The sequence below is a fragment of the Pan paniscus genome, chromosome 7 (assembly GCF_029289425.2).
Source record: "Pan paniscus chromosome 7, NHGRI_mPanPan1-v2.0_pri, whole genome shotgun sequence".
In the NCBI taxonomy this organism is placed as follows: Eukaryota; Metazoa; Chordata; class Mammalia; order Primates; family Hominidae; genus Pan; species Pan paniscus.
In genome coordinates this window covers 148,257,909-148,281,274 of record NC_073256.2, presented here as the reverse complement: position 1 = coordinate 148,281,274, position 23,366 = coordinate 148,257,909, and the positions used below count along the sequence as shown (strand labels likewise).

At 39.4% G+C, this 23,366-nt stretch overlaps 1 protein-coding gene across 4 annotated transcripts in view; it reads left to right on the top strand.

The window, feature by feature from the left end:
• The window catches only part of ADCY8 (adenylate cyclase 8), a 261,872-nt gene that overhangs the window by 131,472 nt on the left and 107,034 nt on the right, over positions 1-23,366 (top strand). For all 4 annotated transcript variants that reach the window (XM_055116960.2, XM_034966610.3, XM_008955471.4 and 1 more), the window contains exon 7: positions 5,633-5,903. In XM_055116960.2, coding sequence (XP_054972935.1) covers positions 5,633-5,903 — 271 coding nt within the window. The remainder of the gene's footprint in view (positions 1-5,632; positions 5,904-23,366) is intronic.

The window sequence follows — 23,366 nt, the reverse complement described above, 5'->3', positions numbered from 1 at the left end:
ATAAAGCAAAGCCCTTTTCATGCTTAACGGTTGTCATTGGCTTATTTTGTGACAGTGGGTTTCCTGTGTACAGAAATTCAGGGTTAGGTCTAGGAAGCAATTATTTGGAAGGAGACCAGACACTGAAACATCATACAACTATTAGCTTCCAAAATCTAGTAAAATGCATCAGAGGCAACAAGGATGTGGAATAACACTGAGGTGTTCGGGTCTCTGCCCTGCACAGCATTGGTCCTTAGACTTGGCTGCACATTTGAATCTCCAAAGGAACATTTAAAAAATACTAGTGTCCAGACCCCGTGCCAGTTTATTTAAAGCAGAATCTGTGCAGAATCTATTTTAAGTTCTTCAGTGAATTGTAATGGGCAGCCAGGATTAAGACCTACTGACTTTCCATGCATGATCTAGGACTCAGTGAGGAAATCAGGCTCTTCCTTAGAAACTCAACGTTTCAAATTTGGCTGTCAAGATTGGTTGACATAGGATCCCCAAAGGTGCTAGTAGTCTGCAAAGGCCACTGCAACTAAGGTAAGTCTTGAAAAGTTGTATCAAGATTCTGTTTACACAGATTGGACCTAATAAGATCTCAGATATATGTGAGCCAGTGTGATTTTCTGCAGCCTCTCTTTCTTAAAGATGATGGATGGATGGATGGATGGATGGAGATAGAGAAAGAGAGAGAGAGAGAGCACTTCCACATATTCCTTTTCCTACCCCCTAGAACTGCCCTTGGAGTCACAGATTTCTCTGGTATGTGCCATCACTCCTTGCAAACTATGTTTAATATCAAGTAATATGTTATCATGGGGGAAAAAGACAACAAGAGGTGGAATCAGAGTAACTAGGATTCCCACTCTGCCCCTTGCTAAACTCTATTATCTTCAGCAAGTTATGTAAAGCATGCACAGCACCTGGCATGTGATTTTAGTGTGAACTTGGCTTGCATCACTCTACCTGTGTGATCTCAGGCCAGTGCTTAACTTCTGAGTCCAACTTTCTTCACTGCAGGAAGAGAGATAATACTACTTATGATTTGCTACCTGTGAACTTATTTTCCTCCTCCATGAGAGTTTGTTCTCTCATCTGCTATAATGGACATAATCCACCTCACAGGTCTCCTCTGAAGATTATCTCAGGCAATGGGTATGAAGCACTTTTTTTTGTACACTGTGCAGGGACACCCCAGGTCAGTTACTATTCTTATGGGGATCCTTCGCTCTATGTGGTGTGTCATGGCTGTTTGCCAGACAGGTTTAGAATTGAGGAAGGTCTGATATGTCACTGCTGGGTTTCTTAAATCTTTCCATTCTTTAGGATTTTCCCACAAGTAACTACCTGCTGAATTTAGACAAACAAGATAGCCAATTCATCTGTGTTTCCAGGCCTGTATCTTAAAAGCATCACCAAATGGGGAATTGCCCATATACTCAATAGATTCCTTTTGCAAACCTTAGAAGATGCTTTGGGGGGTTGTAAGATACTGCTTTGATATCTGGAAGCCAGTTTAGCTATTGTTCTCAATAACATTAAGAAACAGAAGAGTGACCAAGTTTAAATCAGCACATCACCATGCAATACTACGAAGCCATAAAAAGGAATGACATCATGTCCTTTGCAGCAACATGGATGCAGCTGAAAGAAATTATCTTAATTTAAATAATGCAGAAACAGAAAACCCAACACCACATGTTCTCACTTCTAAGTGGGAGCTAAACATTGAGTACATATGGACATAAAGACGAGAATAGACACTGGCGCCTGCTAGAGGGAGAAGGGAGAGAGTGGGACAAGGGACGAGAAACTACCTGTTGGGTAGTATGTTCACTACCTGTGTGAGGGTTCCTTCTTACCCCGAACCTCAGCATCATACAATATGCTTTGTAACAAACCTGCACATATACCACCTGATTCTAAAATAAAAGTTGAAAAAGAAAAGAAACGAATAAAATAATTTGTAAAAAGAAACAGAAAAGTGACTGAGTTTAAATCATCTTTCACACCCTTATTTTTAATATCATGAGTCATGAGTCTGAACCGTGGGTTTACTACTTACCAGTTATGAAGGCTGGAAGATTGTGGCAAGTACTTCATGCCCTTCCCAGTTTCTTCACTGTAAGTTTGGACTGAAAACATTATCCGCCTTAAAAATGTAGTTTCAAATATGATAGTGCTTATAAAGCACGTAGTCTAGTCTTCTATTCAGTATCCATCTCTGCTTAGCCATGGGATGTTGTCAATGTGCAAAATGCAGGAATGTCAAAACGGGACTCCAGACTCACCATGGTTTGATATTGTTTTATATTTTTCCACTTTTTTATTGTCTTCTTCTTTAACACCACTGAGCCTTGGGTTTCTAGAAGAATGGTTCTCAAACCTCAGCCTTGGAATTACCCGAGAGTTTATTAAACCATAGCTTGCTGGGCCCCACCGCCGAGTTTCTGGTTCAGTATGTCTGGCATGGAACTCAAGATGATGCTTTCTACCAGTTCCTGATAGGAACTGCTGGCCTTAGTACCACACCATGAAGATCACCATTTTTGAACTTGTGTTAAATGAAATAATGCATATAAAGTCCTTTGTCCTGTACTCAGTAAATATTTATTGTGGTTGTGGTAGTAGTAGTTACCATATAATACAGTTCCAGGGTGGTAGAGAGACACTGAAAGTAAAAGTTCTTGTCTCAATGCAGCACTGCCACTAACCACTAATATGATTTGGGGCCAAATATGTACTTGTTACTTCTGGGCCAGTTTCAGCATCTGCAAAAGGAGACAAAGAAATGTCTAATACCTAAGGTTGTTGAAAGAACGGAAATTATAAGAGATAATCCATGGGGCACACAGTAACACCTTTGGCTACTAGATAACATTTATGCAAAACAAGAGTTACACAATTGTTAGGTCTTAATTTAGTATCATGACTACTTTTATTATATCCTAGCATTAAAATTTATCAGAAAATGCCAAGTTTACTTGACACATTTCCTTAGAAAGAAATGCCTGAAAACTGACATATTTCCTTAGAAAGAAATGCAATCTTCAGAATCTCATCTGCAAATGTCTTACCCCAAAGCTGAAGTTAGTAGCAAGGATGAAAAGAAACATCTAAAACCCAGTTTCTACCAAAACATTTAAGTGTATATTGATTAGCACTTCAGCAGAAGAATCAGTGACGGCAAGGATCTCTTTCACTAGTGAAAACATAATATTGATTTAATACATGGAAGTATTTGTCCCCCTGCATGCTGACAGCAGAATAATAAAAATAGAATCCAGAGAAATGCTAAAAGGGGTTGATATGTAACTTAATTATCTTAAAAGAAAATCAACCATGGTACTTTAGAAAACCCTCCTACCAGGTTCATTTTGTCTAGGAGAAAAGGTAAGCTTCCAGTCTTAACTCAGATTCATCTGAGAAAGCGGATGGGGACTTCCATTTCATGGAAGGTCAAACGATCTGTTATTCTCCCAGGTCAATATTATTGAGTTCATATGTATTAACAAAATGCATCTTGGGAATATTTTGTATTTATTCAGCACATTTCTCAAGAGAGTGAAAACATCTTTCACACATTTATTTTTAACATCTTGCACTTGAAATCAATCAAGATATTTATGTGGAAGATGTGGAGAACATGCCTTAAATTATCAGAAATGATTTGTTTGTAGTTTCTGGTTTTTCACATGTTCTTTGCAATGAACTATTCTTTCTGTAAGGAGGGATTTAGCAGAATGGGTTAGAAGGATGAGAGGGAGTAGCAGAGCTAATACTAAAAGTAAACTGCATTTTATTTAATTAATGAATTTATTTATTTTTTCTAAGACAGGGTCTCACTTTGTCCTCCAGAATGAAGTGCAGTGGCATGATCTCGGCTCACTATAGCTTCAACTGTCTGGGCTCAAGCGATCTTCCCACCTCAGCCTCTCAAGTAGCTGGGACTACAGGCATGCACCACCACGCCCAGCTAACTTTTGTATTTTTTTGTAGAGATGGTGTTTTGTAATGTTGCCCAGGCTGGTCTCAAACTCCTGAGCTCCAGCAATTCACCAGTCTGGGCTTCCTCAGAATGAGCCACTACAATGCATTTTTAAAAGCCACTCTAAAATTTTTTTTTAAACTTTTCTGTTTACTTGGATATATTGTTCTTAGCATTCCAAAAGCCAATCAAAATATTAAGCATTCTTTCATTCAAATGAATACTAAAGTAAACTTAGGAAAATGACTTTTGAGCTGAATTGGACAGTAGGAAATTGTTAGTAAGCACCAAATAGTACATTGAATCTGGAGAATTGCCAATTACTTGAATAGCTGGAGAGAGCGTAGGAGAGCTATATTAGAGGAGGGTCAGAAAATGAACTTTGAAGTGACAGAGCCAGAGAATGAAAGCTTGGAGGCCTTATTCAGAAGGCCTGGCAATAGTCTTCTGTAAGCCTTGAGAAGGCATGGAATACACAACAGTAATATGATGACAATGGCATTTTTTAGAATACTCTTAATAACTTACATATTTGCTTTTATAGTGTATATGTTGTACCATGCACTGTTTTGACTACCTTACACAAATCAACTTGTAGAATAATCACAATGATCGTCAGAGATAGGTGCTATTATGTTTCCCATATTATGGGTAAGAAAATGGACTGATAGAAAGGCTAAGTAATTTGCCCAAGATCTCTCAGCTGGCAAGTGGCAGAGCTAGGGTTTGAACCCAGGAGATCTAGCAACGAAGTCCATGTTTGTAATCACCTTACCTTGCTAGTCTACCCAGACCACACTATAACACAATAAGTAGTATGATTGAGTTAGACAGTTATGAGGACAGAAAAACTCTTCCCCAGAAGAATTTACCATGTGAAATTTCCATGAATCAAGTTTGATCCTCAAGGCCCTGATGTCATATGTTATTTTGCTAAAAAAGAAGCCTGAGTCATGAGCTACAGTGGTTGACAATTGTGCAGCCATGAGTCACTTCACTTGTGAGTGAGCCCAGCCAGCTGCCAGCCTGCACATGTCCACAGCTTTGTTCTTTGCTCCTTATAATATACATGTTATAGGGGAAATTGTACCCCACAGTGGTTTTCCCAAAGGACCCTCAGTGCAGCCCTATGGACTTATCAGAATCACCCTTGAGAAGAATATAGACAAGTTGGAGAAACAAGTTACAAATACATGAAGATTGAAATGATAGGACAGGTTCCAAGATGATGAAAGAACTGTTTTTGCATGGTGATTTGGATAATGATTGCCACTGGGGTTCAGAAACATTTACAGCACTTGTTTTTCCAATATAATCAACACTACTGAAAAAAAAAATCACTGTTTTGTAAAGTTTGCTGGGATCAGGCTGACAATCATAAGCCAAAAGATGTGCTTAGGTGTGGCTCAGAAGGGCTGTATTTTATCAGAGGCAGCAGTGTCTCTTGGAACGATGTCTGTGATACTGTGCTCATGAATTTATGCTTCTATTTTCTTTTATTCTTTCTACTTTTTAGGAAGACAAGTATTGTCCCTGAGGACATGTCCTAATAATACCCATGTGTAACCCTGGTGTTGGTTTTGTTCAGGTCAAAAAAAATATAGCCTTTGCAGGCAACATCAGGAGTGTGTAATGACCTATGCCTTCTACACACAGGAGGATTCACATTTCCAAAGCCACGCTGGACTGTCTCGACGGTGACTATAACGTGGAAGAGGGTCATGGTAAAGAGAGGAATGAATTCCTGAGGAAGCATAATATCGAAACTTACTTAATTAAGCAGCCTGAGGACAGTCTGCTGTCCTTGCCTGAAGACATCGTCAAGGAGTCAGTGAGCTCCTCAGACCAGAGAAACAGTGGGGCCACATTCACTGAAGGATCCTGGAGCCCTGAACTGCCCTTTGATAATATCGTGGGGAAACAGAATGTAAGTCCTCTCTTCCTCCTTCTGCTTGGCCATGAATGCATGCTCGTGTGCATCTCCAATCCAGACGCCTCAGAGAAAACTGATTCATCTTTAACCTTTTCTCCAATGAACACCATAATTGCAAATGATCAAAGTATCTCTGTGTCTCCTCAGGACAGAATTAACCTCATATGCAATTTCAGGAAATGCCAGAAATGCCAGAGGGTTCCTAACATCCTCTCTCTCTCTCTCTTTTTTTTTTTTTTTTTTTGTAACCTAGCTAAAAATAAATATTATGTGAAGCTGAATTGTAATTTTACCAAAAAAAAAAAAAAAACACTCATGTTGGAAAAAATAAACCCTCTGTTATTAAACTAAAGGGGAGGATCAAGTACATGGGAATGCCTCTTTTTCAGTAGCTGGCCATCATCAGTTCTGTGTCACCCTCTGAGATTCAAAATCAGGAGGGCACTGCTGATTTGGAAATAGGAAAGGGGCACCAAGTGATGCCTAGAGTTAGGGAGTTCAGGAGGATCATGCAATTTCAAAGCCACCCACATGATTCTATTTTTATATAGCATGGATTTGCATCTTCTATGAAGGACAGGGCTACTAAGTCAGTACATAAGGAGTAGATCACCAATAACCAAAATTCTTTTTAAATTATTTATTCAAATATTGAAATCACAGTAAACCCAATGAGATGCTCAGACTCCAAGAGGCACTTAGAGAACTGAGGCTGAGCCAGGTTGAGAACCAAGGTGGACACAGAGATTCTGTTCTCCCAGAATGCTTGCTTGGAGCCATGGCAAAATTACCTGCTCTAACATGGATTTTCCCTTTAACCTCTTAGACACAGCACATTTAGTTGAATTCACATAAGTTCAATGATGTGACTGTACTATACATTTTTGGAGAAAGAAATAAAAATAGCCAATATATAACACTTATCTGACAGTTATCTGACAGTTTCTGATAAGATCCTCGACCAAGCAGAAGCTGAGAGTACCATGAAGTACCCAGCCAATAGTGTCTGGAGTTTTATGAAGACATATAAGGGTTAATTTTTAAATTCCATAGACCTCAACATTTCTCATTAACTTATAGATAAGAAAAATCTGTCTGCCTAAAAAAATTTTAAATGGAAAGGTTAAAATGCTGAAAGTCTCCCCTCTTTCTTCTGCATTTGAAAGTTTGATGGGGCACTCTGAGACTAGGCTATCTTTGGTTTCTTTCTGGATCTGTGGGGGAAAAACTATGAGAAAATGCATGGGCCAGATTCCACTGGGAAAAGCTGCAGGTTGAACCTAGGCTGCATGCCTTGCAAGAGTTGACCCTTAGGTCTTTGACAGCTCTTTTGTGAGTGTTTAATTTCCCCCCAAAATTATTATGCCCACACAAGTCATAACTGATTGCAATGCCTAGGTTCTTTCCATCTCTGAGTTGGTGTGCATGGTACAGTTTGCTGTTTTATAAAATAATGGTGTTATATACTTCCTGGAGTGGGTGCATGACCAGCTGACAGTGCCCTCTCTGCTGCTTTTGCCTATTGTTAGCTTGGGTCTGTATGCTGATTATTTAAAGAGAAAGAAATGCATGCCTCATCCTGAATACCTCAGCATAAAGTTCTCTCTCTCAGTTTTAGTTTTTGTTTTGTCTTTATTTTTGAAAAATCTCTCTCCAGTTAAGCTGATTGTAGGAATTAAGATAATTCCTTAATGTTCTAATCTGTATTGTACATGAACTTGCTACTAATAACTGAGAGCCAAGAAGAGGGAGGTGGAGGTTCTTGGTTTTATTCTATAGTTGATTGATGTGGTTAAATTGTATAGGAATGCTTGAAATATTTATTTGCTGATTTCCTAAAGATATTTCCTGATGTCACCAAATACCTATTATAAGAGATGTCATTATTACTAGAGATTGTTAGTGTTGTTTAACCATACCGTGTATTTTTTTAATGCCCAAGTTTTGCCTGGATGTAACCCATCTGTGCCATCTTTAGCATGAAAAATCTGAATTCATTTTGATGCCTTCAGACTGAAGAGCAAGTGAATGTGTGCTGATATTCATGAATAACCGCGTGCCACCAATAATATTTTGGAAATTACTGAGCCAATTAAAACAGTCACAAGTATTCAATGTTTGTACTTATGCCTAACTCTAGAAGTCAGTGAGCCATATGTGCAATTCAGAGACATAATTTGTCCCTGGAAGAGATCAAGACTGGTCTGGCTGAGCCTATGCTTTGCCAAAACACCCAGTCGATTCCACGGAAGCCCCGACCATCTGAGTGTTTGCATAACACAGATAAAGCATACTAATGCTTCACCGGGGGTATTCCAGCTAAATTGGCCAGATGTTTTGGCTTCTATTCATTCATAATATGTGCTTAGAAATATGTTTAATGGCATCAAATTGCTGTGTCATATTCTGTGCTATGTAGATAGCAGATGTTCAGATAGTTACATCCTCATGTATTCATTCATTCAATAAGGATTAATTGAGCATCTATTACAAGCCAACTACTGCTAGTAAAAAAAAAAAAAAGAGGAGGGATGGGGAAAAAAATCACTTTAGAGACAAAGTCAGCCAGTGGTTTATATTCTTAATGAAGATAGAAATTATATCCGTTTCACTTACCACAATTTAGCCCACAATTAGAACAATACCTGGCAAATCACAGGGCTTGATTAAAGTTTGTTGAATAAGTGAATTAAATGATAGATATGGGTAGTGAGGGAGAGGAATCAGTCAAGTTTGAATTCTAGATTTTTTGCTTGGAACTGCGTGGATGATAGAACTTCCAACTAAAATAAGCAGTACTGGAATAGGAGATTGTGTGAGGAAGACTAGGAATTCTCTTTGGGACATGTGGAGCTTGAAGTGTCTGGGAAAAATCCAGGGAGAGTGATCACACATTTCTGAAACTCAGGCATAAAAGAACTGTGCAAGGGATGTGAATTTGGTATTCATAGTCACGAGAATTTTGGTGTTAGTAGAAGACATGGCAGTGAAAGAGATCACTGTTGAGAATCTGTAAAATTAAGGAACAAGAAGACACAAGCAGACCTTGAGGAGCACAAGTTGGAAGGTGAAAGATTAGTATTCCTTGGCAGAGACAGAGAAGAAACAGTCAAAGTGGTCAGAAGAGAACTAGGGAATGTGTTGTCACAGAAGCCTAGAGTATGGCATTTTAAGAAGGAAGGGGCCATCAGCAAAGTCAAATGGAGACAAGAGGCCCAGGAAGATGAAGACTGATAGCTGCCTATTGGAACTCGATTGAAGGACATCATTGGCAAGAGGCAGATCTGGTGAGATGGTAGAGTCAGAAGCCAGGTCATCATAATTGGTAAGAGGTGGCTCTGGGTTTCCAAGAACTCCAGTTCCACCCCTGTTCCCTTCCCTCTACCCATTTCAGTAGTTTGTAAATGGCTTGGAGGAGCAATGAAAATCACTAATAATTATCTCTGGCCCCTTATGTGAGTCTTCCAGTTTCTGTCTGCCTGACCATACTCCCTTGGTTTTGATGCTGTGTCTTGTCTGCCCCTGTATCTGTATCCATTTGGGTTAAAATTGTTGGTTTGACCCCATTCTGGTATCCAAGTTTTGCTCTTGGACATCCTGAACACCCATGCCCTTTTATATCCCTGGCCCTTGACAGGTGCAGATGTTCTGCCTCTTAATTTGATGCCTTGGTTTCCTGAACCCTGACTCAGATCCCAGTGAGACTCCCCATGCCTTGGGTTTCCAGGTGAAATGAAAGTAAGGAAACTAGAAGGCAAGAAGTTTATGATCACAGGTGGACTATTGGAACTTAAGATTTAAAAAGTAGAAGGAGATGATTGAAGTAGATCAAAAGTGAAAAATTTCACATATGGGGGAGAATATCCAGGAAGTTCAAGGCTAGATTATTAAATGAGTTATCAACACGGACATTGAATCTCTCAGTTGAAAGACAACATTGCAAATGAAAGGAAGATAAGAACAGGATTCTTATCATAAAGGTTATATTTTCCTTTTCTGCTGTATGCTCTGAGTAAAATCTATATCTGGGCTTGAGTTATTGTTCATTCTGTTATTTAACAGATACTCAAGTGTACTACATACTGAGGATCCAGTAATGAATCCCTGTCCTCCAGGAGCTTATGTTTCTTTTCTTTTCTTTTTTTTTTTTTTTTTGAGACGGAATTTCACTCTGTCGCCCAGGCTGGAGTGCAATGGCGCGATCTCGGCTCACTGCAACCTCCGCCTCCCGGGTTCCAGCGATTCTCCCAACTCAGCCTCTTAAGTAGCTGAGATTACCGGTGTGTGCCAGCACCCTTGGCTAATTTTTGTAATTTTAGCAGAGATGGGATTTCACCATGTTGGCCAGGCTGATCACGAACTCCTGACCTCAAATGATGCACTCGCCTCAGACTCCCAAAGTTCTGGGATTACAGGCTTGAGCCACTGCACCCAGCCCAGGAGCTTACATTTCAAAGGAGTGAGGAATGCAGACAATTAATCAAAACATATAAGTGTAATGAAGGAAATAGAGAGATATGACCAGGGAGTATATAGCATACAGAAGGCATTGTCAGAGAAAGTCTCTCTAAAGATTTAATATGAGTGCTAAAAGGACTCTCATGCAAATAAGCAGGAAAAGAGCATTCTAAACAGAGGAAAAGCAGTGCAGACACCCTGAGGTAGAAAAGAGTTTAGTGTGTTAGAACAGCAAAAAGGCCCAAGTGGCTAGAGCATAGTGAGCAGGGAAAAGGAGTAACAGATGGAGCTGAAGGGGCTGGGACCTCCGTCCTGCAAGCTTTGTTGATGTATCTTATTCCAGGAGAAGTGATAGAAAGGGTATAAGCGGGCCAGTGATGTGATCTCAATTAGATTTTTAAGGGATCACTTTGGCTGCCTGTGAAGGATGGACTGTCGGGGCAAGAGTAGACTTAGCAGAAAAAAAATCCATCTTAGACTTCAGATTTTCAAGAAGATACCAAAGGTTTTTATGTAGCTATAAAAATGTATTGTGTGAAGGATATTAATCATTTTAACTGGATTTTTATGACAAGTGATATGCCAAGAGAACTGAGGCTACTCTTTGAGAAGTAAGGCCGCTTTTCAGAGCCTGGAATTTGTTTCCGTATGTTGTGGAATCATCTTCATCCATCCATCCCTTTCACATTTATTACAGCCTGAGAATCCAGGCATGTTTCTGTTACTCCGCTAGGCCTTTTGAAAGAGTCACATGGAGAAAAGTACACAACTGGTACCTCCATTGTATGTTTTAGTCATTTCTATGCAATAGACTGATTTGAGGCATTTTTGTTATCTTGAAATTAATGTGTTTCCCATGAGGATTATAAACACAGATGGAATTTCTATCTCCATGTAACAAATGGAGAGCAAACACACTTCATTGCCTGGAATATAGATAAACATCCACAAGGTCACCAACACTGACAGGAGTAGAGAGCTTTGGGACAGGTAGCATGTCGGGAGTGGTGTGCACATGTTTTTCCACCTAATTCTCACACCAACCTTATAGGGTAAGTTGATGTGCCTACTTCACAAATGGGAAAATTGGGATTCAGAGAGAATTGATTAATTCCCTGAAGGACACATAGCTGGTAAATAACAGAGATGGAATTAGAGCCCCATATATCTGACTCAAAAAGCCCCATGCTTTCCATCAGTTCACACTGTTTCCCTCTTTGTGGCCTGAAGATATATGCTGGGTGTCATCTTCTACCTTGTTTTCAGGTCATCTGTCAGTCTCAGAAGGTGAGTGAGTATTTGTGTGTGTTGTGTGTGTAGTGTGTGTGAATATGTGTGTGGTGTGGTGTGGTGTGTGTTATGTGTATTTGTACATGGTGTGTATATGTGTAGTGTGCATGTATATGTGTGTACGGTATGTATGTGGTGTATGTGTGTGGTGTTTATATGTGTATTGTGTATGTTTGCTGTGTATGTGGTGTGATATATGTATACATGTGTGGTATGGTGTGTGTGAGATGTGTGTATATATGGATGTATGTGTGGTATGTATGTGTATGTTGCATGTGTTGTATGTGTGTGATGTGTGTATGTGCATATGATGTGAGGTGTGTGTATGTGAGTGGTATGTATATGTGTGTGTGATGTGTATAGGTGTGGGGTGTGTATAAACATGTGTATAGCTCTCTACTCCTGTCAGTGTTGGTGACCTAGTGGATGTTTATCTGTATTCCAGGCAATGAAGCATATTTGCTTTCCATGTGTGGCTGTGTGTGTTGTGTACAAGTATATCTCTGTGTGGTAGGAATGTGGTGTGTGTGTGGTGTATGTATGTGTGTGTAGTGTATGTATGTGTGGTATGTGTATATATGTATGATATGTATGTGATATATGTGCATGGTGTGTATGTGTGTGATGTGTGTATACGTGTAGGTATGTGTGATGTGGTGTATGTGTGTAGTGTGTATATGTGTGTGGTGTGTGTGTATATGTGTATGTATGTGTGGTGTGGTGTGTGTGTAGTGTGTATATATGTGTGTGTGGTGTGTATATATATGTGTATGTATGTGTGGTGTGGTGTGTCTGTGTGTATATATATGTATGTGGTGTGTATGTATATGTGTATGTATGTGTGGTGTGGTGTGTGTGTGTAGTGTGTATATATGTGTGGTGTGTATGTATATGTGTATGTGTGTGGTGTGTGTGTGTAGTGTGTATATATGTGTGTGTATGGTGTGTATGTATATGTGTGTATGTATATGTATATGTATGTGTGGTGTGTGTGTGGTGTGTATATATGTGTGTGTGTGGTGTGTATGTATATGTGTATGTATGTGTGGTGTGTGTGTTGTGTGTATATATGTGTGTGTGCTGTGTATGTATGTGTGTGGTGTGTATGTGTGTGTATGTGTGTGTGGTGTGTATGTATATGTGTATGTATGTGTGGTGTGGTGTGTGTGGTGTGTATGTATATTTGTATGTATGTGTGGTGTGGTGTGTGTGGTGTATATATATGTGTGTGTGATGTGTGTATATGTGCATGTGTGATGTGGTGTGTGTAGTGTGTATATATGTGTGTGTAGTGTGTATGTATACGTTTATGTATGTGTGGTGTGTGTAGTGTGTATATATGTGTGTGTGGTGTGTATGTATATGTGTATGTGGGTGTGGTGTGTGTGTAGTGTGTATATATGTGTGTGTGTGGTGTGTATGTATGTGTGGGGTATGTGTGTATATGTGTGTGGTGTGTGTGTATGTGTGTGGTGTGTATGTATATGTGTATGTATATGTGAGGTGTGTATGTGTGTGTACATGTATTCACCCTCTCATATATGTGGGTCACTTGCTCACCACGGCTATTTAGAAATTTTAAATGAAAACATCAGGAAATGACCAGATTCTGCTCCAGCTAAATTTTGGAAATCCTACCCAACCAAGAAGGATCTCATTGCCTGAGTGTCCTCGCATGATGATTGTTTGCCTGGAACAAGGCAACACTAGGCAGCCTCTCACATGTGCCTAGTAGTAAAAACAAACAAACAACAATTTGATTTAGTCCCACTTGAGTTGGCAAATGTTGAGACCAGAAGAAAAGGAAATGTGAAGTCAGTGGGGGCTGGCTGGGCTGGTGAACACGGTCAAAGAATATATTTAGGTTACTATATCTTCACCAATTCCAGCTGGGACTTTTCTTAGATCCTGTTCTCTGTATTTATTAGAAGAAAAGGAAGAATTCTCATCTGATCGCTGTCCTGATTGAAACCTCCTTGTGGATCCAATGCTGAGCCTCAGGCTCCTCAGAGTGAACTGGTTAATTCTGTAGACTGAGTCTTGTGATCTTTGAGTAAATCTCTGCAGGAATCGAAATTTGCACATATGATAGTGGAAGGGCCTGAATAGAAACTAAGCAGAACTGAGTTGGAGTCAGATTTGTCCAGTTGCTACTAAGAGACCCTGGGCAACCCCTTCTCCCCTCCAAGGCTCGGTGTCCTCATTTGAACAATAGCAAAACTGGACTGGATGATCCAACAATTCCTTTCAGCTCTGACATTGCCCTATTCAGTTTCCCTACCTCAGACACAGGCTCCAAGACTGTGGCCATACTGGTGAGCCACATACACTTCAGAATTCTACCATCCATAAATAATTTACCAGGAAGCCATGGGGACATCCACTGTTTACAGTTATCTTACTGTAGGGTAACAGCTACGCTTATCCTGGTGAACCGTCTTAAAACATGAATACCAAATTCAGCAACAGGAGTTAAAGAAAAAAAAATTTAAAAGTATTTGAGGTAAAATCTTACCTAACTAGGGAATGAGATTTACCCTTTTCTCTAAGCATAACTTATGATTTTATGTAGATAAACACCCAAACATCATTATAGACATCATCACACTTTGCCTGCTTTCAAGGTCCTGTTTTCACCATGGTCATTATGTTCTCTTATTGAGTGATATTGTTCCCTGGGATTTGATTTCTTTCGTTCTTGTTTCTGCCCCTAAAAGGTGGATTCAAACTAAGGGGCAAGCCTCTTTTTTGTGAATATGAAGGCGTGCAAAAAAATACATTCTTTAAATTCAAACTCATCTTACTTTTATCATTCAGCTTAAGAAAGGCAATCCTATCAAGATGCTTATTTGTTCATTCATTCATTCAGCCATGCATTTATCAACAGCTTTCTGAGAAACTACAATTTGCCAGTAAAGTTCTAGGATCTGGGGATAGAGATGAAGGTGGGGCAAGCACTCCGGAGCTTAGTTTGATGGTGCTACTAAGAGGTCAGCAGGCTCACTGTGAACATTGTTACAATTATTGCAGGACAGAGTAGTAGAGTAGTAGATGAGGGAAAATTGATCTGAGTTAATCAGGAAATACCTTAAGCTGAGATCTACAGGCAAGCAGGAATTAAGCCAAGAATGAGGGAACAAGACCTTAGAACGGGAGAAAAAGCAAGTCCACCATCTCAGCCTGAGTTTCTTTGCTCAAGACCAAAGCACAGATTTCTCTTTTCCTACAGGGAATTCTGACCTGAAATTCCTCCCCCTAAAAACACCTGAAATATTGAATCTTGATCTTTAGAAAGGTGTGTTTTCAGAGGTAACTGCTTCTGTGATAAGTTACAGGATATCTAATTGTCCATATTCAATATAAATATGCAGAGAATCACAGGCATATTTTTCCCCACAGGTAATTTTTTTAACCATTTTAACATCAGATTCAGTTTTGATGTTTATTAGATAAGACATCTGCAGACTTAGGGTCAAGAACATGGAAATCTTTGGAAATTTTCCTGAAGTCAAGCTGCATTCTTCCAGTAACATGGCTTTTTCTGACAATAAAACTCCCCAGGCTGTCCTTAGCTCTGAATCTGAGGATAGCTGCTGAGTTCAGCCAGGGAGAATCATTGGTGGGGTCTGCTTTTTCACTCTGTTTCAAAAGACAAGTGGATTTGAAGCCTTCCAGAGAACATTGAATGGATTAAGTAGGCAATTGGATCCATTTGCTTTGACTCATCATCCTTCCTTTCTCTGAAGTTCCTGGGGTAGACTAAGGAAGAAGAGATAAAGGTAGAGATAGGACTGAGGCTTATGTAGAACCACAGACCTGAAAAATACACATTTAGGTTGTCAAGCATACATCATGCAGCCACGGTTACTCCCATGGCTGATAACCTGCTAAAACTTTTCTACACAAACGAATTGGACTCTTGTTTTATGAGATATTGAGTCATTGTTTGGGGAGTCATAAAACTGAGGGCTGACAAACAAGACCCAATAAACGTATAGCACTTTAAATATGTCAAGGTGGAAATGTATGATATTTTAAATATGAGAAGATAGGTAGGAAGAGTAAAAGCAAAAATCTGGATTCTTTTCCCCTGACTTATTTCCTCAATTTGAAAACAAAGAAGTGGGATTTATTTTCTATCATTCTTGGTGTTCACTTTGCCAAGGACTGGGCTCAGATCCTTCAGTGTAAAATCTCTTCATTGAGCTACACCAGGATTGCTCTCATCTCTTTGCCACCAAGTATAACTTTTATTGTTTGACACAGCGCAGTTCATATCGAGGAAAGTTTTTCTTTCCAAGCAAAATTGCATTTGATGTGAGTGAATTTTTATTCCCATTTTTCAAGTAATTTTATATGTGCCCTGACCCACCAGTTTTCCTGCTCTACACAAACACATGGGTCTTCCCATTCTAAGGTGACTGAATTCTAGCCAGAGAAAAGATAACGGATATTTTTGTTAGCCTGAACAGCCACGGTACTTATATATGTACTTCTTTTTACTTCCCCTTGTGTCAAAAGAGACTTACAGTGGCTTATCTTAAGTAAGCATACAGTATGGATGGAAGTTTTTGCAAGGTCCTCTTCTATCTCAAGGATTCCCAAACTACTGTTGTGAATTTCAGGTTATGCACCACTAGATTTGGCAGTGTCTCTTCCCACTGTGTGACTTTTATGTTACCTTTAGTCCCCTAAAGAATCATGTCACACTGTGAGATAGTAAGGACTTTGGATACATTGTATGCAGTATCACCCACTCTGGACTTCATGTCTGGGGAAAACTTAAACACAGGACCACTCATAAGTGATAAGCCTGGAAATAAACACTCGGGATAATAAAAAACCAGAAAAGCTAAACCAATTATACCATTCTTATAGAAATGTGTGTGTTGGGAAAGTTAGGGTAAAAGGAAGTAGCAGGCACAACCCCAAAGAGGTAGCAATGTAGCTCTAACATAGATGGTTTCTTCTTTTCCCAGTTTTGTCCTGACACAACTGGTGAAAAGTAAGAGATATTGGATTCTTGAAGGTCAGTAATTTGTTGCTCCATTGGAATTAAATTAAGGAAAGCATCAATAACTACATGTGATTAGTAAATTGTATAAGAGTGGTCTGAAAAAACTCATACTGAGAAATTTAAAACACCAAACATGAGCAATTTATCAGCAACCCAAGATGTGTAAGTTTTTCATCTGCCTAAATTAAAAGTTACTTCTGAACTTTCAAAGCTAAACATTTAAATAATTCTATTTCAATTTTCTCAAAATTTCTATTAAGAAAACACAACCACAACCACACACACAAACATGCACACACACAAACATGCACACCCGCAAACACACACATAAACATGCACACCCCAAAACACACAAACATGCACACCCACAAACACACACACGCATAAACATGCACACACACAAACATGCACACCCACAAACACACACACATAAACATGGACACACACATAAACTTGCACACCCACAAACACACACACGCATAAACATGCACACACACAAACATGCACACCCACAAACACACACACATAAACATGGACACACACATAAACTTGCACACCCACAAACACACACATAAACATGCACACACACACATATAAACATGCACACACACACACACACACACACCTTCTTCTCCCCATGGTATTGACACCTCTAAAAAATCCACATCTTTGATGTTCACAAGAAAATGGAGTAACTTAGGTCTGGATATATGTTTGTTTATTCATTTGCTGAGCTAAAATTCTCCAGGTTGCCAACCCAAGGTCATTCAGTCAATGGGATAGTGGTCATCTCACCAACTACAGCCAATGACATTTCAACCCAGCTAATTCAGTGCTAGGAGATATTTCAATTCACACCTACCCTGTGGCCCTATGAACAAACCACCAATGTTTCAGTTTCTCTCTCCCCTACTTGTGAGTCCCATGTGAATCCTGGCAGAAATCTTGCCTCCATTCCTAGATCGTACCTTATCCCAGCACTTACACCATCCCTAATCTCGAGATGAAGTCCGTGCTGGAGTTTGCATATCTGTTCCACACATTACTACGGATGTGATACTTAAAAAGCTAAAAATTCAATTCAATTGACAATTTGCCTCAAATCATGTGGCGTCAAAGTGGTCGGATCTAAATGAGTGTGCCAAGTTCTGTTTCCGCCAATTCTGCAGAAGTTTAACAACATTTTTTGATTTTATAAAAATGACCCAAGTGTGTAATGTCTCAGACATAATCACATTTCCCAAACTGAGATGAGAATCTTCTTTTTAAGGAGCTCAAAGAATAATATCAGAGGCAAGCATCTAGGATTACCTAATAGATTGGTGGAATAGAGTCAGGCAAGCTTCTCAGGCAGGAGGGAATCATTGTCAGACCCCACTTGACCCAAGTTAACCTGGCTGGATTCCTTAGGCCAGGTCTAAGGGACAAAATCCAGAATGTTGGTAATTCCCTCTGTGAGGTCTCAGTCTTCTTATACTGAGAACTCTGCCCAATCACGGGGAATTGTGGTTGAACCTGGAGAGAAGCCACAGCGGACCACTTGCCCACATCACATCTCAAGAGAACCAGGAGAGTACATCTGTGTCTAAAGCCATGACCCAGGAGTAGGTTGAACTGAAGCGAGAGGTGAGGCATTTAATGCCAGGCAAAGCACACCAGGAAGACAGCCTAGCATTGTGCTTGGATATCCTGGGACCTAAACCCCCAAATGATTAAACTGTTTTCATGCTCCAGTTTACCAATATTAGTTGAAAGGCCAAGAGTGAGGTTGTGGGGTTCCAATGAGTAGCAAATGAGTAAGTGCCTAGTGTGGTATCAGCCAGAGTCGGGGCACCTGCCTTGTCATTGTTTTATTTTCTTCATCATAGACTGAAATTTCAGGACACCAAGGAACAAAAGTCAATCAAAGGATGTCACAGATCCCTTCATCCCTATCAAAGTTAGCATCCAGACAATAGTCGGAAACTTCCAATTCTGCCTAAAGATGGGAAGCAATGATTTCCCAAATGACCTGAGCCCCAGACTGACATTGTTTACTCATAACTGGGAAACCAGACAGCAGAGGGGTGCTGAAATCCTACAGTAGGCTTATTAGAAATTTCTAGGCTATTATTGCAACAGAATGGACATTCTGACCCTTGTTATATCATTTCCTGGGGCAGAAGCTATGAGACTATTATGAAAATTACTTAAATCGCTTTCCATAGCAGAATCCCACCGACCTTCTCCGACAATAAGATCTCGTTAAACATTCATTTGCTTTTCTTGGAAAACAGTTTACAGTGACGTAAATATTCAAAAAATAAAAGGAAAAGTAAGCATGATTTCTAACTAAAAAAGCATCAAACAGATCATTTGGCTGTACTGTTTCATTTTCTCTTAGTATAGACAAGAAAAGTTGCAACAATCTTAACTAAGATACCTTGCTTATGGGAAATGGTCCTATTCACTAGCACCTCCACTCCCATAAGAAGGAAAACTTGTTATAAGACAGGGTCTTGGAGATCTCATGTGGATATTTTATCAAGGGCTCCCCAAGTCAATGTTTACTCAAATACCACTTAGCATTTTCTTACTAGGAAAATATTTCATCTCATATCTCCCCATTCCCAGATTTGAGAGAAAAAAATTGTGCCATTTTCAAACATAACAAGCATTCTCCTCCCTGAGGTCCTGAATGCAAACCATTGTAGACTAGATCACCTTGAAGCTTTCCCAAGGTATGAGCTTTCTTAAGAAGAATAAATGATAAGTATTTAAGATGATGGGTATATTAACTAGGTTAATCTAATCATTGTACAACATATTCATATATCATATCACAATGTACCACATAATTGTATATTATTATAATCTGTCAAAAAAAGAACACAAAATGACTCTTTTTAAAGTAGAAGCCTTCTCTTCCAGGGGTTGGGTTGGCATTTTAACAAACAGTAGAGAAAGAATCACTGTAATGTGCACTGTTGGGGTACCCTTACTTAGGCTCACTGTTTTTCCTGTGTCTTGTAGGACATAGGAAGTTCATAAGAACTGAAAGGTGGAACCTCTGCCTTTTCCACAACCCAAAGGCTGCAGGCATCAAGTTTAAAATAGAGGTACAGAGGCTTCCAAGTTAGGCACAGAAACATGCTGCCACAGGGGTAATGGAAGCGTGCTCCAAGAATACGTTGGGGAAACTACTGGCCCTACCTACTTCTGAATGAAGATTCCAGCCTGAAACTGAAAACAAGCAGAGTCTTTGGGAAAAGTTAGGACATCTCAGCATGAAAGACAGAAGCTGCACAGCTGTGCCTTGAGATTGCTGAGCCTGGCGTTCTCTCTAGGTCTTTTCCATATCAGCAATGAGTTGGCCCACACTGTGAGACCTCAGTCACAACTACTATAGCTAAATCCAAAGACTACCACATCTGCCTTGTCCAGGAGCTAATAAAGAATAAAGTGCTTTCAGTAGTGACCTTAACCTCCTTCCACAACTGGCTCATGGAGAACACACAAACTGAAGTTAGCCCAGGTGCTGGTCCCAGAAAAGGCTCAAGGTTACCCCTTGCCAGCCTGTGGTCTCTGGTGCTCTAGCAGCCAGCACTGGGAAGTAGTAATGGGAGTGACATTCTCTGGATTCCAAAAGTCTGAATAAAACCTCACATTGACAAGCGTCACTAGGCTGCCTTTAAAGGCCCTTGCTCTTGGCTGGAATATTAACTGCATTGGTAGTGCCTTTTATCTCATGCTGAGAAAAACTAGGCATTTGATCAAATAGCAGGAAAATAAACTACTTCTTATTTAATACAGTTTGGTAAACAGAATCTTTCCAAAATTTGAAGTCCATTTGGGAGAGAACAGAAAAAAACTAAAGGGACTTTTGCAGTGAAAGACCAGAAACACTGCCCTAGGGACAATCTTCTTATTTTTTTATTTTTAGTTTTATTTTTTATTATACTTCAAGTTTTAGGGTACATGTGCACAACGTGCAGGTTAGTTACATATGTATACATGTGCCATGTTGGTGTGCTGCACCCATTAACTCGTCATTTACATTAGGTATATCTCCAAATGCTATCCCTCCCCCCTCCCCCGACCCCACAACAGGCCCCGGTGTGTGATGTTCCCCACCCTGTGTCCATGTGTTCGACAATCTTCTTATAAAGGCACTCGACATTTCGTCTATCCACTCATCCATTCCTTCCTTTCATATACACTTATTACGAACCTAGCAGATATACCAGGTGCCGGAGACTCAGTTATAGATAAAACACAGTGCCTGGCCTCAAGGAGATCATAGTCTAGAGAAACAATCACCTAATTAGGCAATTACAATGAATCATAGTAATGGTGATAAGGACAATTGCAGCCTCAGAGTAGGCTTACTGGAGGAGGTGATGTCTTATTTGTTTTTTATAGTAGCAGTAGGATACATGCCTAGATGCTACATGTTTCAATGCATAAAATGAGTAATTACTTAATAGGTCAGATTATGTTAGGTGTCCATGTTCCACCACAAGGTCAGATGCCACGTGCATTGGGTCTGATACTCTGTGAAGTAGTACCCACAAGGCAAGGACAAACTAAGAAGAATTATGCAATATGTAGAAACTATATCACCTATGGAACAACGGGGGAAATACATTTCATGTGCCTGGTGAAGAAAGCTAAGGACACTGGAAAGCAGCCACATGAAGGGAGATGGATGTAGATCTTGTTCAGAAATCGGAAATAGGTCCAGTGTGTGGAAATTGTGAAAAAAGCAGGGAAGAACTTTAAAGCACTGTTTCCCAAATAGCATTCCATGAAACATATAGAGGCAATTCAAGAAAAGGGGGATTTGTGGTCAAAAAAGTTTGGAAGATGCAGAGTTTAAAAGTCTTATTTCTGCGGAACTTGTCAGTGCCTTAATCTCAATAAAGTGTATTGAGATAGGAAGATATAAGAAATTTTTCATTCAGTAAACACATTTATTGTGGTTACAAAGTACTTAAGTGACTACAAAGTATCAGGCATTGTCATAGGCCCTGGGGACAAAGAAATGAACAAAAGAGACAAAATTAAGGTAAGGAGAAATGGCAGTAAACACATAATGGATCTATATTTTCTAAACTGATTGGTCCACAGAACCACTTTGTAATGAAGCATCTCATCATTCTTGTGCTTCTTGAAACACATTTTTGAGAAAGAGTGAATTAGGAGGATCTAACAACGAAATAGATCACTCCAGTACTGTAACTATGTAAGCTGATTTGCAGTGTCTGTAAGGATGCTTTAAAGGGTCTTTTGAGATTTGAGCATATGATCCCTAAGACCTGAAATGGTTTTGACTCAACAAAACTGGATGTTTCTAGACAGTACACCTTCAGCCTGCAATCTTGCTGGGAAGAATTATTTGCTGTGACAAACTGATTAATGAATACCAAATTTTATGACAATCCATGAAGTGATAGGATCTGCAAGAAAAGTAGGATTTTAATGGGAACACAGATAAAAGACAAGTCCTAAAGAAGAGTCTTCTGATCATAAACCAAATGATGAGCTTAAGAGGATTTGTGACTTCCCCCAGCCCATTCAAATGCAATTTACAAAGGGCTACCTGACCCTCTCATTATAATTTTCACCAGAACCCCCAAACTGTCAAGCAAGATCCTATCATCAGAGACTCAGTTCAGAAGGAACTCTGGTTCTCATTTGCACTTTGATCTATCTCAAGCACCTGTGAGGGAGGAAACATTTATGGAAATACCTGAGGAGAGCACGAATCTCCATTAGGATAAATCTAGGGAATTCAACATCATTTTGGGAAAAAACTCAGTCATGAGAGGCCATCTCAGCTGCAAACTCTGCCATTTCTGCTGCTCCAACTGACTTCCCAAATACCTAAAACACCAGCTAAAGTAAATGAATAGCATTATTTATTTATAACATCATTTATAACATTATTACATTGCTGCTTCAATCTGATATCTCAAATATCAAAAACACCAGCTAAGTATACACATATACATATATTATATAAAAATACAATGTATACTTCAATCATACATTGAAGCATACGTTCAAATATATGTATTCTATTATATATATATTATATTATAGTCAAGTATTATGGCATTTTCCATTTTATTCCATTTTGTCCATTTGTTTTTCCTATTCTTTAGCCAATTGTTTAGAGTGTTTATGTGAAAGAACCGTCTCAACATTTTGGAGGTCCATTTAATACTGGAATCATATTTGGAAGCTTATGCTATTTTTAAACATGATCTCAGTCTAGCTCACACTGGTGCTGTAAGTCTTAAAAAGAGAAAGCCCTGTTCTATTAAAAATAGCTCATTCCACTATGACTCTAATGACTCTAAATAGACAAATAAGACAAGTTATACCTGTCTCCACTACTGATTACAAATGAATCACTGTGAATATATCAGTGTATGGATTTTTTATGTTGGTAACATTATCCCACTGAAGGTGACATCTTAGTGGTCATTACTAATGACTAATGAGATAGAGGGGTATCACAGATAATCCCAAATCATAGTCACCCCCAAAGACATGTAGCCTTTGCAGCGTACTGAGGGTTAAATGAAAGCAGATGATTTCCTGATGTCCCTTTCTAGTTTCAATTTGCTTGCCTTCTTGAGTTAATGATGGTCTTCCCTTAAGCACATATACTCCTAAGGAGTGAAGTAGGTGCTAGAGAGGTTGCT